Source organism: Rhinoraja longicauda, chromosome 8, assembly GCF_053455715.1.
Source record: "Rhinoraja longicauda isolate Sanriku21f chromosome 8, sRhiLon1.1, whole genome shotgun sequence".
NCBI lineage: Eukaryota > Metazoa > Chordata > Chondrichthyes > Rajiformes > Arhynchobatidae > Rhinoraja > Rhinoraja longicauda.
Genome location: NC_135960.1, coordinates 45,237,684 through 45,251,557, shown reverse-complemented (window position 1 = coordinate 45,251,557; position 13,874 = coordinate 45,237,684). Strand labels below are relative to the sequence as shown.

The 13,874-nt window shown below is 42.8% G+C and overlaps 1 protein-coding gene across 1 annotated transcript in view; it reads right to left on the bottom strand.

Moving 5' to 3' along the window:
- The window catches only part of LOC144596277 (adenylate cyclase type 10-like), a 71,167-nt gene that overhangs the window by 36,246 nt on the left and 21,047 nt on the right, over positions 1–13,874 (bottom strand). Inside the window, exons 14-17 of the mRNA XM_078404500.1 lie at positions 13,211–13,403; positions 8,506–8,592; positions 6,620–6,900; positions 5,396–5,584 (exon numbers count right to left, since the gene is read on the bottom strand). Of these exons, the coding sequence (XP_078260626.1) occupies positions 5,396–5,584; positions 6,620–6,900; positions 8,506–8,592; positions 13,211–13,403 (750 nt within the window). The remainder of the gene's footprint in view (positions 1–5,395; positions 5,585–6,619; positions 6,901–8,505; positions 8,593–13,210; positions 13,404–13,874) is intronic.

Genomic DNA, 13,874 nt, shown 5'->3' with positions numbered 1-13,874 from the left:
GACACAGTTCTCCCATGACCACCATTAAAATTTTCTGTGACTTGTGCCACAGTAAACCTTCTGTCAGTTCGGACCAGTCGGGATAGCCTTCGTTGCCCTCGCGCATCGATGAGCCTTGGGCGCCCAACACTGTGTCACCGGTTTGTGGTTTATCCCTCCTCGGACCACTGTCGGTAGGTACTCACCACTGCTGACCGGGAGCACCCCACAAGCCTTGCCGTTTCAGAGATGCTCTGATCCAGTCGTCTGGCCATAACAATTTGGCCCTTGTCAAAGTTGCTCAGGTCTTTACTCCTGCCCATTTCTCCTGCATCCAACACATTAACTTCAAGCACTGTCTGTTCACTTGCTGCCTAATATATCACACCCCTTGACAGGTGCCATTGTAACAAGATAATCAATGTTATTCACGTCAGTGGTCATAACGGCCCCATAGCAGAAGCGTCCACGTCACGGGGCTGGAAACTGGAAGTGTCCTGAGCTAATTCTGCTACCAGTGAAGGCTCGCATTGATTGTCGCCGGAAGCCTGCGCCCTTTTCAGGACGGACAATGACAATGATGTAACATTAGAAACATGGATCATGGACACGAAGGAAGAAGAAGAAGTGGTCATAATGTTTTGGCTCATTGGTGTATTATCCCCAACAGGAATTCCTGAAAATGTTTAAGAGCTCAATAGAAAATTTTTGAGCAACTTTAGTTTAGTTTAGTTCAGTTCAGTTCAGTTTAGTTTTGTTTGGTTTAGTTGATTTAGAGGTACAGCATGGAAATAGGCACTTGGGCTCTCTGAGTCCACGCTGGCCATTGATCATCCATTCACACGTTCCATGTTATCCCACTTTCTTATCCACTCATTCCCTCTCTCCTAGATGCTGCCTGACCTGCTGAGTTACTCCAGCATTTTGTGATACTCTACACACTAGGGTCAATTTACAGAATCCGATTAACCTACAAACCTTTGGAATGTGGGAGGAAACTGAAACACCTAGAGCAGTGCTTCTTAAACTACTTCAGTGTCATTCACCCTTGAGTCTTTATCACAAAAGTTCATTCACCATCGACTAAATTTTCTTATGATTTTTGGTAATTTTCGTCTTTCTCCCTTGTGTATAATTTGATATATAATTTATTTTGTCACATGAGCAAAAAACATAACTCAACTCATTTCTTATGTGTTTATTTTATTGAACTTTTTGAACATCCTAAAAATATGTAAAGAAAACTAGGAGTGAAAAAAAAGAAGCTTAATTACCACTGGAGTTGGAAAATCATTCTATTAGAATGATAAAAAAGCATTCCAACGTCTAAACACTGGGCTTCAGCCCCATCTTACCCTTTCGGGCTTTGATTACTTGGAAAAGTAATATTTTCTTGGAAAACTAGCTCAAAAAACCATGGAGTATGTGATTTAATATATTAGTATCCAACTAATATAATTTCCTACAACTCTCCCCGACGAAAGCTCACAATACCACCAAATATCAACTTGTCATATTTGGTATACTTCTCTCCAGAAGCTGGCTCTTCCAAATCCAGATATATTTTAAAAAGTGTGCATGTGTACTGACATGTATTTGTCACATGCATGCTCAAAACATCATCACAACATTGTTGCTCAGTTCTGAATATCTGGCGCCTTCCCATCCTCCCAACTAGGAGTGACAAAAAAATTAAGAACAGACAAATTATTAGAATTTTTCTAGTTTACCCATAAAGTAAAGTTAGTAAACTGTCTTAAAACTTAGAAACAATGTTTTCTTGTTGTGTATGTTTACCACAAATAAATGACAAGCAGTATACTTCTACACTTATCATCAGTGACTAGGATGTTCCTGTACACTTGTGACAAGCTTCTCAAACCGACGTTCAATTTCCTTCTCCAAAGCAACCCGCATTACCGAATCAACAGACTGAAGCGAATTGCTTTTTTTAGATTTCAATTCTACCAAGGTCGAAAATCCTTGTTCAGACAGGAAAGTTGTTGTCATCATTACTGGTGGTTGAAGGGCCTCCAAGGCAATTGATTTGTATTCAGGGAAAGCAAGTAATCCAATCCAATCGTCTCCATCATAGGAGTACCTCTCAAAAGATGATTTTTGAGTGAAGTCATAATGAAGCTCCATCAACACTTCTGACATTTCCCCAAAATCTACTTGCTTGATGTGGCTGGTGATAAAAGGATTAACTATCCACATCTGATTTTCCAAGTCCTGCAGATGCTTCTGAGGAAAATATGTTTCAAAATTTTTAGACAGCAACTGCAGATGGTCGGAAATGATGTCGTTCAGTGTTTTCTCCAGATCAGGTTGCTTTTCTTCCCACTCACACTCTTTGAGGAAGCTTTCCAAATGTGGGAAATTGGAGAAATTGCCTTTACGAATGTTAACATGCCACATGGTGATCTTCATTTTAATGGCTTCTATTTTCCCCAAGGAGATCGAAGATGTCACCTCCTTTACCTTGAAGTGACAGGTTGAGCCGATTCAAATGTTCAAAAATAGAAGTCACGTAACACAATTTGGCCAGCCAAAAATCATTGTTGAAATGCATTGCTTTCACGTCACCTTGCTCAGTAAAAAATACAGACAGTTCATTCTTCAGGGACAGTACTCTTTCAAGACTCTTCCACGTGACAACCATCGAACTTCAGAATGCAGGAGGAGAATCATGTGATCTGCAGACATATCCTGGCATAGCTCAGCAAACAGCGAACATTTTTTTGCTTGTGGGTGAATAGCATTGACAATTTTCACCACATCTTGCAACAATACTTCCAGCTCATTTTTCTGGTCATTGCAACAAGTGTTCAGTTTCTTGGCAGCCAGTGCTTCCCAATGTAAACAACAAGGTAAAACGGTGCAATTATGGGATTTTTCTTTGATGCGAGCGGTGACTCCTTTATGTTTCCCCATCACGGCTGCAGCACCATATGTAGTCACATCAACACATTTGCTCCAAGATAAATTTTCATTTTCCATGAATTCGTCAAGCTTGGAGAAAATAAATTCACCTGTAGTTTGCTCTCCGACTGGCAAGCAAAAGAGGTAATGCTCAACAATGTTTCCCAAGCTTTGATCCGGGAAACGACAAAACACAATGAGTTGTGCATCGTTTTTAATTTCATCAAACTACTGAGCGGAAAATGGTGCTTCCAACAGTTTTGCCATCAGCTGATGCTTCAGATCTTCAGCAATCATAGTAGATCGAAGTTTCATTGTGTCATTGGACAAAGGAATTTGCACTACTTTATCCACTGCTTGCTTTCCACTGTGTGGTAGATTGGCAATGATTTTCAAAACACAGTTTGACAACTTTCTCAGCCTCTGTGTATTGCTTTTTTTCTTTCAGGAGCACATAGGACATAGATGGGACATGGGACATAGATACAGGGTAAGGGGAGGGAGGTTTCGGGGGGATGTGAGAAATAACTTTTTCACCCAGAGGGTGGTTGGAGTCTGGAACTCACTGCCTGGGGTGGTGGTGGAGGCGGGAACACTCACAACGTTTAAGAGGCATTTGGATGGGCACTTGAAATGCTACAACATTCAGGGCTACGGTCCAAATGCGGGAAAATGGGATTAAAATTAAACTGTGTTTTGGTAACGGGCGGCGCGGACACGATGGGCCGAAGGGCCTCTTACTGTGCTGTAGGACTCTATGACTCTATGACATGTGCTATTTGAAGAGAGGCAAGAAGAAGAGGTTTTTTAGTCACAGTGTCATTCTTTACCATCGACTGGAAGAAATTCTGCTGCTTCCACAAATACTCACAAGTGTTTTTGAAAAACTCTATGGAGTTGTTTTGATGATTGCTATGCTTTCTTCTTAAATGAGTCTGTAATTTTGAAGGAGCCAGGCACTGGTTGCTATATTTTACACTGCAAAACATGCACTGAGTTGAGGCAGTAGGGCTTGTTAGTTCCTGGTGGGGAAGGAATATGCTATAAAATGATATATTCTTCGTTCCACTTTGTTTTCTTGAGTTTTGATGAGTGGGTACTTTGGTCCTGGTATTTTCTCTTGAGATTAAGTTTTCCTTGCCCATATCATTAACAGAGTCATCATCTGTAACATACGTAATTGCATTTTTAAGCTTGTTATCCTCAGTTTCCTTGTCACAAGTGACTTGTCTGCTGAAAATACCTCCTCTTGAGTCCTGTAGGAAAATAACTGCAGATGCTGGCGCAAATTGAAGGTATCACAAAATACGGGAGTAACTCAGCAGGTCAGGCAGCATTTGGGAGCGAGGGAATGGGTGACGTTTCGGGTCGAGACCCTTCAGTCTGAAAAAGGGTCTTGACCCGAAACGTCACCCATTCCCTCTCTCCTAGATGCTGCCTGACCTGCTGAATTACTCCAGCATTTTGTGATACCTCCTCTTGAGTCCTGTTCGTTTCACTTTCTTTCAGAAATGAACTACTTCCTCCTGCACACTCTTCCTCTCGAGCTGGTTTCTTTAGGTACTTCAACAAAGACATAGTGTCTTAATCTGCAAATCAAACTCACAAAATACTGAAGTCGCTAGAATAGAAAATGCAGAATATCACTACAAGAAAATGGCACAATCTAACTTTAGATTGCCTAAAAACGGGGTTCAAATCTCCTTAATGTAGCTAGAATTCATGTTGCTTGATGCAAATAAGTGCTAGTAGATTGAAGTACAGTAAATATATATATATAATTCTAGTATTAGCAGAAAAATAGCTCAATTGGCAACACAAAGTAAAGTTACAGTTCGACAGTTGCCTACGGTGATCCTCCAGTGTTGCCGTTTATAAATTTATGATCCCACTAGCTTGTCTGGTCTTCCCTAAAAGGTTATATTACAGTAAATCTGGGAAATATCCTGCTACTTTGAAATTAGAAAACCATAGGTAGAGAGAAAAAACATATCAAATTTCCAGCTCCACTGCCATTAAAACCAATAAGAGCTTACTAACCACTTTAATGGCATTGGCTTTTTTACGTATAGAAAAAATATATATAAATATCTGAATAAATGAAGTAATTCACCCTTCATTCACCCCTCTAGTTTTATTCACCCCCAAAATAATTTCATTCACCCTTGGGTGAACCATTCACCAGTTTAAGAAGCACTGTCTTAAAGTACTATTATCCATTAAACGGAACTGCAGATGCTGGTTGAAACCAGTATGTTGCTTCTATGTCCTGTCCTCTTTAATCTGACTATTATCTTGCACTAAGTGTTATTCCCTTTATCGTGTATCTGTACACTGCGGACAGCTTGATTATACTCATGTCTATCCGCTGACTGGCTAGCATACAACAAAAGAAGCTTTTCACAGTACTTTGGTACATGTGATGATAATGAACCAAACCAAACAATGATCTAAAATGCATTTGCTTTTCTGTCTGTTTCTCTGCTGGCTTGACTGGCGGTGCTGTGCAAAGACAGACTCACGCTGCATGAGTAACTTGGTTCCGGTGTTAGAGAGTACAATGTCACTCTCATCCTCATCCTCTTCCTCCAGGGGTTCCAACACGACGAGGTCGCTGTAATACAGGCTCCTGAGTATCTCTTCACAGTAGTATGGCACTCCGTAACTACGTTCCATCAGCAACCTGTCCCCCAGAGCAAAGGAAAACAACAACCTTACTTAGTTTTTAGTTTTAGTTTTAGAGATACAAGCGCAGAAACAGGCCCTTCGGCCCACCGTGTCCACGCCGACCAGTGATCCACGGCACACTAACACTATCTTACACCCTAGGGACAATTTACAATTTTATCTAAGTCAATTACCCCACAAACCTGCATGTCTTTGGAGTGTGGGAGGAAACCAGAGCACCTGGAGAAACCCACGCATAGTCAGGGAGAACGTACAAACTCGCACTTACTGAAGGAATATAATTAAGTTTGCAACAGAGAGACATACAAGAGAGCAGATACTGGAATCTAGAGCAAAGCACAACGTGTCCTGGTATTAATAGATGCAGCATGGTAACAGGCGGCACAGTGACACAGCGTTAGTGTTGCTGCCTTACAGCGCCACAGACCTGGGTTCAATCCCGACTATGGGTGATGTCTGTACGGAATATGTACGTATTAAATCTTTCCACCCTCACCTTAAACCTATGTCCTCTGGTTCCCGATTCCCTTATACTGGGCAAAAGACTCTGTGCATTTACCCAATTTATTCATCTCGTGGTTTTGTACACTTCTATAAGATCACCCCTCATCCTCCTGCGCTCCAACGAATAGAGTCCTCGCCTGCCCAACCTCTCCCTATAGCTCAGACTTTTGAGTCCTGGCAACATTCTGGTGAATCTCTTCTGCACCATTTCCAGCTTGACAACATCTCTCCTATAACAGGGTGACCAAAATCGAACACAATACTTTAAAGATAGACACAAAATGCTGGAATAACTCAGCGGGTCAGGCAGCATCTCTGGAGAAAAGGAATAGGTGATGGTTTGGGTCAGGAACCCTTTTATGTAGACTGGTTTTCAGACTCTAAATGTGGCCTGACCAATGTCTGGTTCAACTGTAACATGACATCCCAACTCAATGCTCAAGACTGATGATGGCCAGTGTGCCGAGAGCCTTCTGGCCCACCCTAGATACCCTCTGATACAGGTCCTGTGGGGTTTTGTACTTACATCTCCAACTCTCGTGGGATACTAATCACGCCCAGGATCTGGCAGGCAAGTGGGCGGATTATACTTGGATCCAAGCCAGACAGCTTCACGTAGGACGTTCTCTGGCTCCTCATGACCATGATCGCGGCTTGGCACGGCGGCTTCTCCGCTGTAAATGGTCGCAATGCCATCACCATAAACAGTGGCAGTGTTGCACGCATCTGCAGGATAAGCTCCCATGACGGCGTGTCAATATATTGGACTTGATCGATGACCAGCAACACCGTGTCAGTTATAACGTTCTACAGGGAGCATGGCAAGAATAGACAATTAGACGTACATCTGCTGGTCAATTATCTCCAGTTGATCTACTTGCAAACAATAAGATTACAATTATTATAAATGTAATTACTTTTCTGAATGGTCCTTCCAAATGCATCTTGCACTAAATATTATTCCCTTTATCCTGTATAAGTACACTGTGGAAGGCTTGATTGTAAAGATGTATAGTCTTTCTGCTGACTGGATAGCACGCAACAAAAGCTTTTCACTGTACGTCGGTACATGGACAGGATTAAACTAAACTAAAACTAGAAAGTAAGCCAAGGTACTGTCCCATTCACTTCTATCCCAATTGAGGACATTGGACTTTGCCTCTGGAGCTGATGCGCTACAATGATGGGAACTATATTCTGCACTCTGTATCTTCCCCTTTGCTCTACCTTGGACTTGAGTTGGGCTTGTTTGTATTTATGCATAGCATTATCTGCTCTGATTGGATATCTAAGCCTATTTTCTAAATATAGTAGAGTCATACAGCGCGGAAACTGGCCCTTCAGCCCAACTCATCCATGCTGACCAAAATGCTTGATCTAAGCTGTCCACTTTGCTCGTGTTTGGTCCATATCCCTCTAACTTTTTCCTATCCATACACCTGTCCAGGTTATTGTAATGCTCTTATAGCACTTGCCTCAACTATCTGCTCTGCCAGCCTCTTCCATAAACCCACCACTCTCTTATTAAAATCTTGCCCCTCTCACCGTAAACTCTGCGTCTTGATTCCTCTACCCTGGGTAAAAGACCCTGTGTATTCACCTTCTCTATTCCCCTGTTGATCTTAAATACCTCTGTAAGATCTCCTATACTCCATGGAATAAAGGAGAGACTGGGTCAATCTCTCCTTTAGCTTAGGTGCACGAGTCCTGGCATCTTCCCCGTAAATCATCCCTACATTCTTTCCACCTTATATGAAGGATTCTAGTTGAAAATGTAAGTATTTTCTGACTATCATAAACAGACTTCAAAGAACTGGCAAGAATTTAATAATTAATGTCTATGTATTGTATCAGTATTACTTTAATTTGACAAATATGGTTAAATATTTCTTAAGCATTCATTTTAGAGACTTTAAGCTTTAAAGATACAGTGCGGAAACAGGCCCTTCGGCCCACTGAGTGCATGCTGACCAGCGATCACCCCGTACACTAGCACTGCCCTACACACTAGGGTAATTTACAATTTACAGAAGCCAATTAACTTATAAACATGTACGTCTTTGGAGTGTGAGAGGAAACCGAAGCACCCGGAGAAAACCCACGTGGTCACAGGGAATACGTGCAAACTCCGCACAGGCAGCACCTGTGGTCAGGATTGAACCCAGGTCTCTGGCACTGTGAGACAGCAACTCTACCGCTGCACCGCTGTGCCCCTCCAAATTAATTGTATTGATTCACCGGTTAAAATACTTAATGTCTTGAAGGTAAGGGCATGCCAGCAGAAATAATTATACCAACAAACACAGTTCTCCCAACAGGAAGTGAAATGCTGATAAATCAGGATTATGCCTATTTGTTTAATTCTTGACCAGAAATGCATTGGCTTTTAAAATCTCATTAAACAATTGTTACCTGTCTGATTACAGCAATCACGTAATTTCGAAATGTCCTGTGCTTGGTTCTACTGTCCATGAGAGATACTCTTTCAGAAATTGGAAACTGAAAAACAAAATTAAGATATTACACTCTCCCAGCCACCATTTTTTGTGTCCAAACATAAAACATGATTACAGTTAGACATTTGACGATGGAAAGTATTTTTTTGCAGGAGAAGCAATGAACTGCAGATGCTGGTTTGTAGAGTCCTGGAGTAACTCAGCAGGTCAAGCAGCATCTCCGGAGAACATGGACAAGTGACGTTTCAGGGCCTGGACCCTTCTTCAGACTGATTCTTCAGACTTCAAGAAGATTACAATCGAGCTGCCACAGTGTACTGACACAGGATGAAGGGAATAACGTTTAGTGGGACATAAAGTCCAGAAAAGTTTGATTAAAGAATACAGAAGATAGACACAAGGTGCTGGAGTAATTCAGAGGGTCAGGCGGCATCTCTGGAGGAAATAGAGAGGTGGCCTTTCAGGCTGGTCCCGTTTCAGACTGATTGTGGAAAAAAAGATGGTAGAGTGGAGGGACAGGAAGAAGCCTGGCAAGTGAGAGGTGGGTACAAATGAGGGAGGAAAGAGGGTTGACAGGCAGATGGTTGGACAAAGGTTAGAGATATTGAAATTTTGGTTTGGTCAGTCTGACCCGAAACATCACCTATCTATGTTCTCCACTGATGCTGCCGGACCCGTTGAGTAGCTGCGGCACATTGTGTCTTTTTGTTGCTTTCCATTCTGACTGGTCGTGTGATGGAAGTCACTGTCCAGGCGCAGAATTCTCAACCTCACCATTTTATCACGGCGGAAGAAACAGTCCAAGTTACTGTTAAAAAGTTTGATATTCTAACAATTACTCTTTGTCTATCTCTTTTCTTGATCAACTAAATTTCAAACTAAGATCTGTACTTGATCAAGAGCCATACAACAACCATCCTTCGGCCCAGTTCGTCCATGCTGACTCATTATTTGTCCTGCTTGACCCATATCCCTCTAAATCTTTCCTATCCATGTACCTGCCCAAAGATCTTTTAAATTTTGTTATAGTACCTGCTTCGCCTACCTTCTCTGGCACCTCGTTCCAAATACCCACCACCCTCTGTATGAAAAAGTCACCCCTCAGATTCATATTAAACCATTCCACTCTCACCTTAAACCTATGTGGGTCCCTTGAAGACAGAAGCAGGGGAATTTATTATGGGGAACAAAGAAATGGCAGACGAGTTAAACCGTTACTTTGGATCTGTCTTCACTGAGGAAGATACACACAATCTCCCAAATGTTCTAGGGGCCGGAGAACCTAGGGTGATGGAGGAACTGAAGGAAATCCACATTAGGCAGGAAATGGTTTTGGGTAGACTGATGGTACTGAAGGCTGATAAATCCCCAGGGCCTGATGGTCTGCATCCCAGGGTAGTTAAGGAGGTGGCTCTAGAAATAGTGGAAGCATTGGAGATCATTTTTCAATGTTCTATAGATTCAGGATCAGTTCCTGTGGATTGGAGGATAGCAAATGTTATCCCACTTTTTAAGAAAGGAGGGAGAGAGAAAACGGGTAATTATAGACCAGTTAGTCTGACATGAGTGGTGGGGAAGATGCTGGAGTCAATTATAAAAGACGAAATTGCTGAGCATTTGGATAGCAGTAACAGGATCATGCTTGACAAATCTACTGGAATTTTTTGAGGATGTAACTAGGAAAATTGACAGGGGAGAGCCGGTGGATGTGGTGTACCTCGACTTTCAGAAAGCCTTCGACAAGGTCCCACTTCGGAGATTAGTGGGCAAAATCAGAGCACATGGTATTGGGGGTAGCGTACTGATATGGATAGAAAATTGGTTGACAGACAGAAAGCAAAGAGTGGGGATAAATGGGTCCCTTTCGGAATGGCAGGCAGTGACCAGTGGGGTACCGCAAGGTTTGGTGCTGGGACCCCAGCTATTTACGATATACATTAATGACTTAGATGAAGGGATTAAAAGTACCATTAGCAAATTTGCAGATGATACTAAACTGGGGGGTAGTGTGAATTGTGAGGAAGATGCAATAAGGCTGCAGGGTGACTTGGACAGGTTGTGTGAGTGGGCGGATACATGGCAGATGCAGTTTAATGTAGATAAGTGTGAGGTTATTCACTTTGGAAGTAAGAACAGACAGGCAGATTATTATCTGAATGGTGTCAAGTTAGGAAGAGGGGATGTTCAACGAGATCTGGGTGTCCTAGTGCATCAGTCACTGAAAGGAAGCATGCAGGTACAGCAGGCAGTGAAGAAAGCCAATGGAATGTTGGCCTTCATAACAAGAGGAGTTGAGTATAGGAGCAAAGAGGTCCTTCTACAGTTGTACCGGGCCCTGGTGAGACCGCACCTGGAGTACTGTGTGCAGTTTTGGTCTCCAAATTTGAGGAAGGATATTCTTGCTATTGAGGGCGTGCAGCATAGGTTCACTAGGTTAATTCCCGGAATGGCGGGACTGTCGTATGTTGAAAGGCTGGAGCAATTAGGCTTGTATACACTGGAATTTAGAAGGATGAGGGGGGATCTTATTGAAACATATAAGATAATTAGGGGATTGGACACATTAGAGGCAGGAAACATGCTCCCAATGTTGGGGGAGTCCAGAACAAGGGGCCACAGTTTAAGAATAAGGGGTAGGCCATTTAGAACGGAGATGAGGAAGAACTTTTTCAGTCAGAGAGTGGTGAAGGTGTGGAATTCTCTGCCTCAGAAGGCAGTGGAGGCCAGTTCGTTGGATGCTTTCAAGAGAAAGCCGGATAGAGCTCTTAAGGATAGCGGAGTGAGGGGGTATGGGGAGAAGGCAGGAACGGGGTACTGATTGAGAGTGATCAGCCATGATCGCATTGAATGGCGGTGCTGGCTCGAAGGGCTGAATGGCCTACTCCTGCACCTATTGCCTATTGTCTATTGTCTATTGTCTATGCCCTCTAATTCTTGAAGATAGACACAAAATGCTGGACTAACTCAGCAGGACAGGCAGGGTCTCTGGATAGAAACAAAATGGATGATGTTTTGGGTCGAGATCCTTCTTCAGAATGAGAGTCGGCGAGAGGGAGACAGAGAGATCAAAGGGGATAAAGCTCAAGGAAAATGTAGAATAGATCACTGTTATCTGAGGGGAAGATGACAATAAGGCATACAATCAGTTAAATTTAATCAGGAAGACAGTGAAACTAGTCAGAGAACTAGGATGGGGGAGGGATGGAAATAGAGGGAAAGCAAGGGTTACTTGAAGTTAGAGAAGGCAATTATCATACTGCTGGGTTTTAAGCTGCCCAAGTTAAATACTAGTTCTTGATTCCTCTACGCTGGAAAAAATGAGTGTGTGCATTCATTCTATCTATTCCCCTCATGATTTTATACACATCTATAAGATCACCCCTCAGCATCCTGTGCTCCATTCTTAGCCTCCCCAAAATGTCCAATTGTCCAGCCTCCCAAACTATCGTGCACTGACCCTTCTAAAAAGAACCAAATTGAGGTACAACTGTGATATGTCTACAGAACAATCTCTGTTGTTAGAGCACAATTATAACTGGAATAGATTTTACTGTGGAATGATTGATTGATTGAAAGGTTCAGACCCTTATGCCCACCGAATCCATGCCGACCATCCATCACCCGCTCACACTAGTTCTATGTTATCCCACTTCCACGTCCACTCCCTGCACACTAAGGACAATTTACAGAGGACCAAATAACCCACAACCCGCACGTCTTTGGGATATGGGAGGAAACCCATGCGGTCACAGGTAGAACGTGCAAACTCCACACAGGGTCACAGAGAGAACGCACAAACTCATGCACAAGCAGGCAGCATCCGAGATCATGATCGAACCCGGGTCTCTGGCACTGTGAGGCACCGGCTCTACCCACTGTGCCACTGTGGAGAAGTGATAGAAAGACTGCTTATGAACATATCAAAAACATGCAACGTAGACATTGTTAAGTGGGAACAAGTTGTTCACGATAAGAAGGGACATCATGAAAATACTTCCCATAGTGAACCCATCACACAACTGATGGTAACACAAATATCAAAGGAAAATGCAAGATTCTGCATTGTCACATGCAGGATTCACTGAATAATCTTTGCTTGTCTGCTCCCAGCAAAAGAATCAGTCTCGCTACTCATCACAGAAATCTACAAAATGTTTGATGATATTCTTGCCTCTTTTCTATAACATGGATGAAAGAAATAGTAATTGATACAATGTACAGACCCTTTGGCCCACCCATTCCGCGCCGACCATCCATCACCCGTTCACACTAGTTCCATGTTATCCCACCTTCTCATACACTCCCTACACACTAGGGGTCAGTTTACAGAGGGCCAAGTAATCTACATACTCACACATCTTTTGGATGTGGGAGGAAACCGGAGTACCTGGAGGAAGCCCACACTTTCACAGGGAGAACGTGCAAACTGCACACAGACAGCACAACTGAGGTCAGGATCAAACCCGGGTCTCTAGCGCTGTGAGGCAGCAACTCTACCACTGCGCCACTGTGCCGCCCTTCTCCACAGATGCTGCCTGACCCAAGAGTTCCTCCAGCATGCTTTGTTTTGCTCAAGATTCCAGCATCTGCAGTTTTCTTGTGCCTCTATATATTGTCGTACAATTGGTTAATGTTCGCTCGCGAGAGATTGTTTTTTGTACCTTCACAAAAAGTAGATCATTTAAGAGACATAAATCTTCCACCAAGTCTGGCTTTGTAATCTTGCTCAATAAAACTCTTTCTCGCTCGGCATAGCTTTTACAGTGGTTCACCTGCAGCAGTAATGCCATCATGGTTTGAATAGTATAATAGGGCTCAGTAATGTCCATTTTCCCCAATTCATACGGTAACACCCTGTACCGGACATCAAAAAGAATGAAAAACTGATATTAATTAAAGGATCAATTCATTCCAGTCGTAGAATCATACAGCATGGAAACAGGCCTTCAGCCCAACTCATCCATGTTGACCAAGATGCCCATCTAACCTATTCAGATTTGCCTGATTTTAAAGGCTTTCCTATCCATGTATCAGTTCAAGTGTAGGGAACTTGATTCCCCTACTCTGGGTAAAAGATTTGCTGAATCTATTCCCCTCATGAACTTTTGTGCCTCTATGAGTTCACCCCACAGCCTCCTGCACTCCAAGGAATAAAGTCCTAGCCTGTCCAACCTCTCCCTGTAGCTCAGGCCATCGAGTCCTGGCAACATCATCATAAATGTTCTCGGCATTCTTTCCGGCTTATTGACATCCTTCCTACAGCAAGGTAACCAAAACTGAATACAATACTCCAAGTCCTGACTTACCGACACTTTGTACAACTGT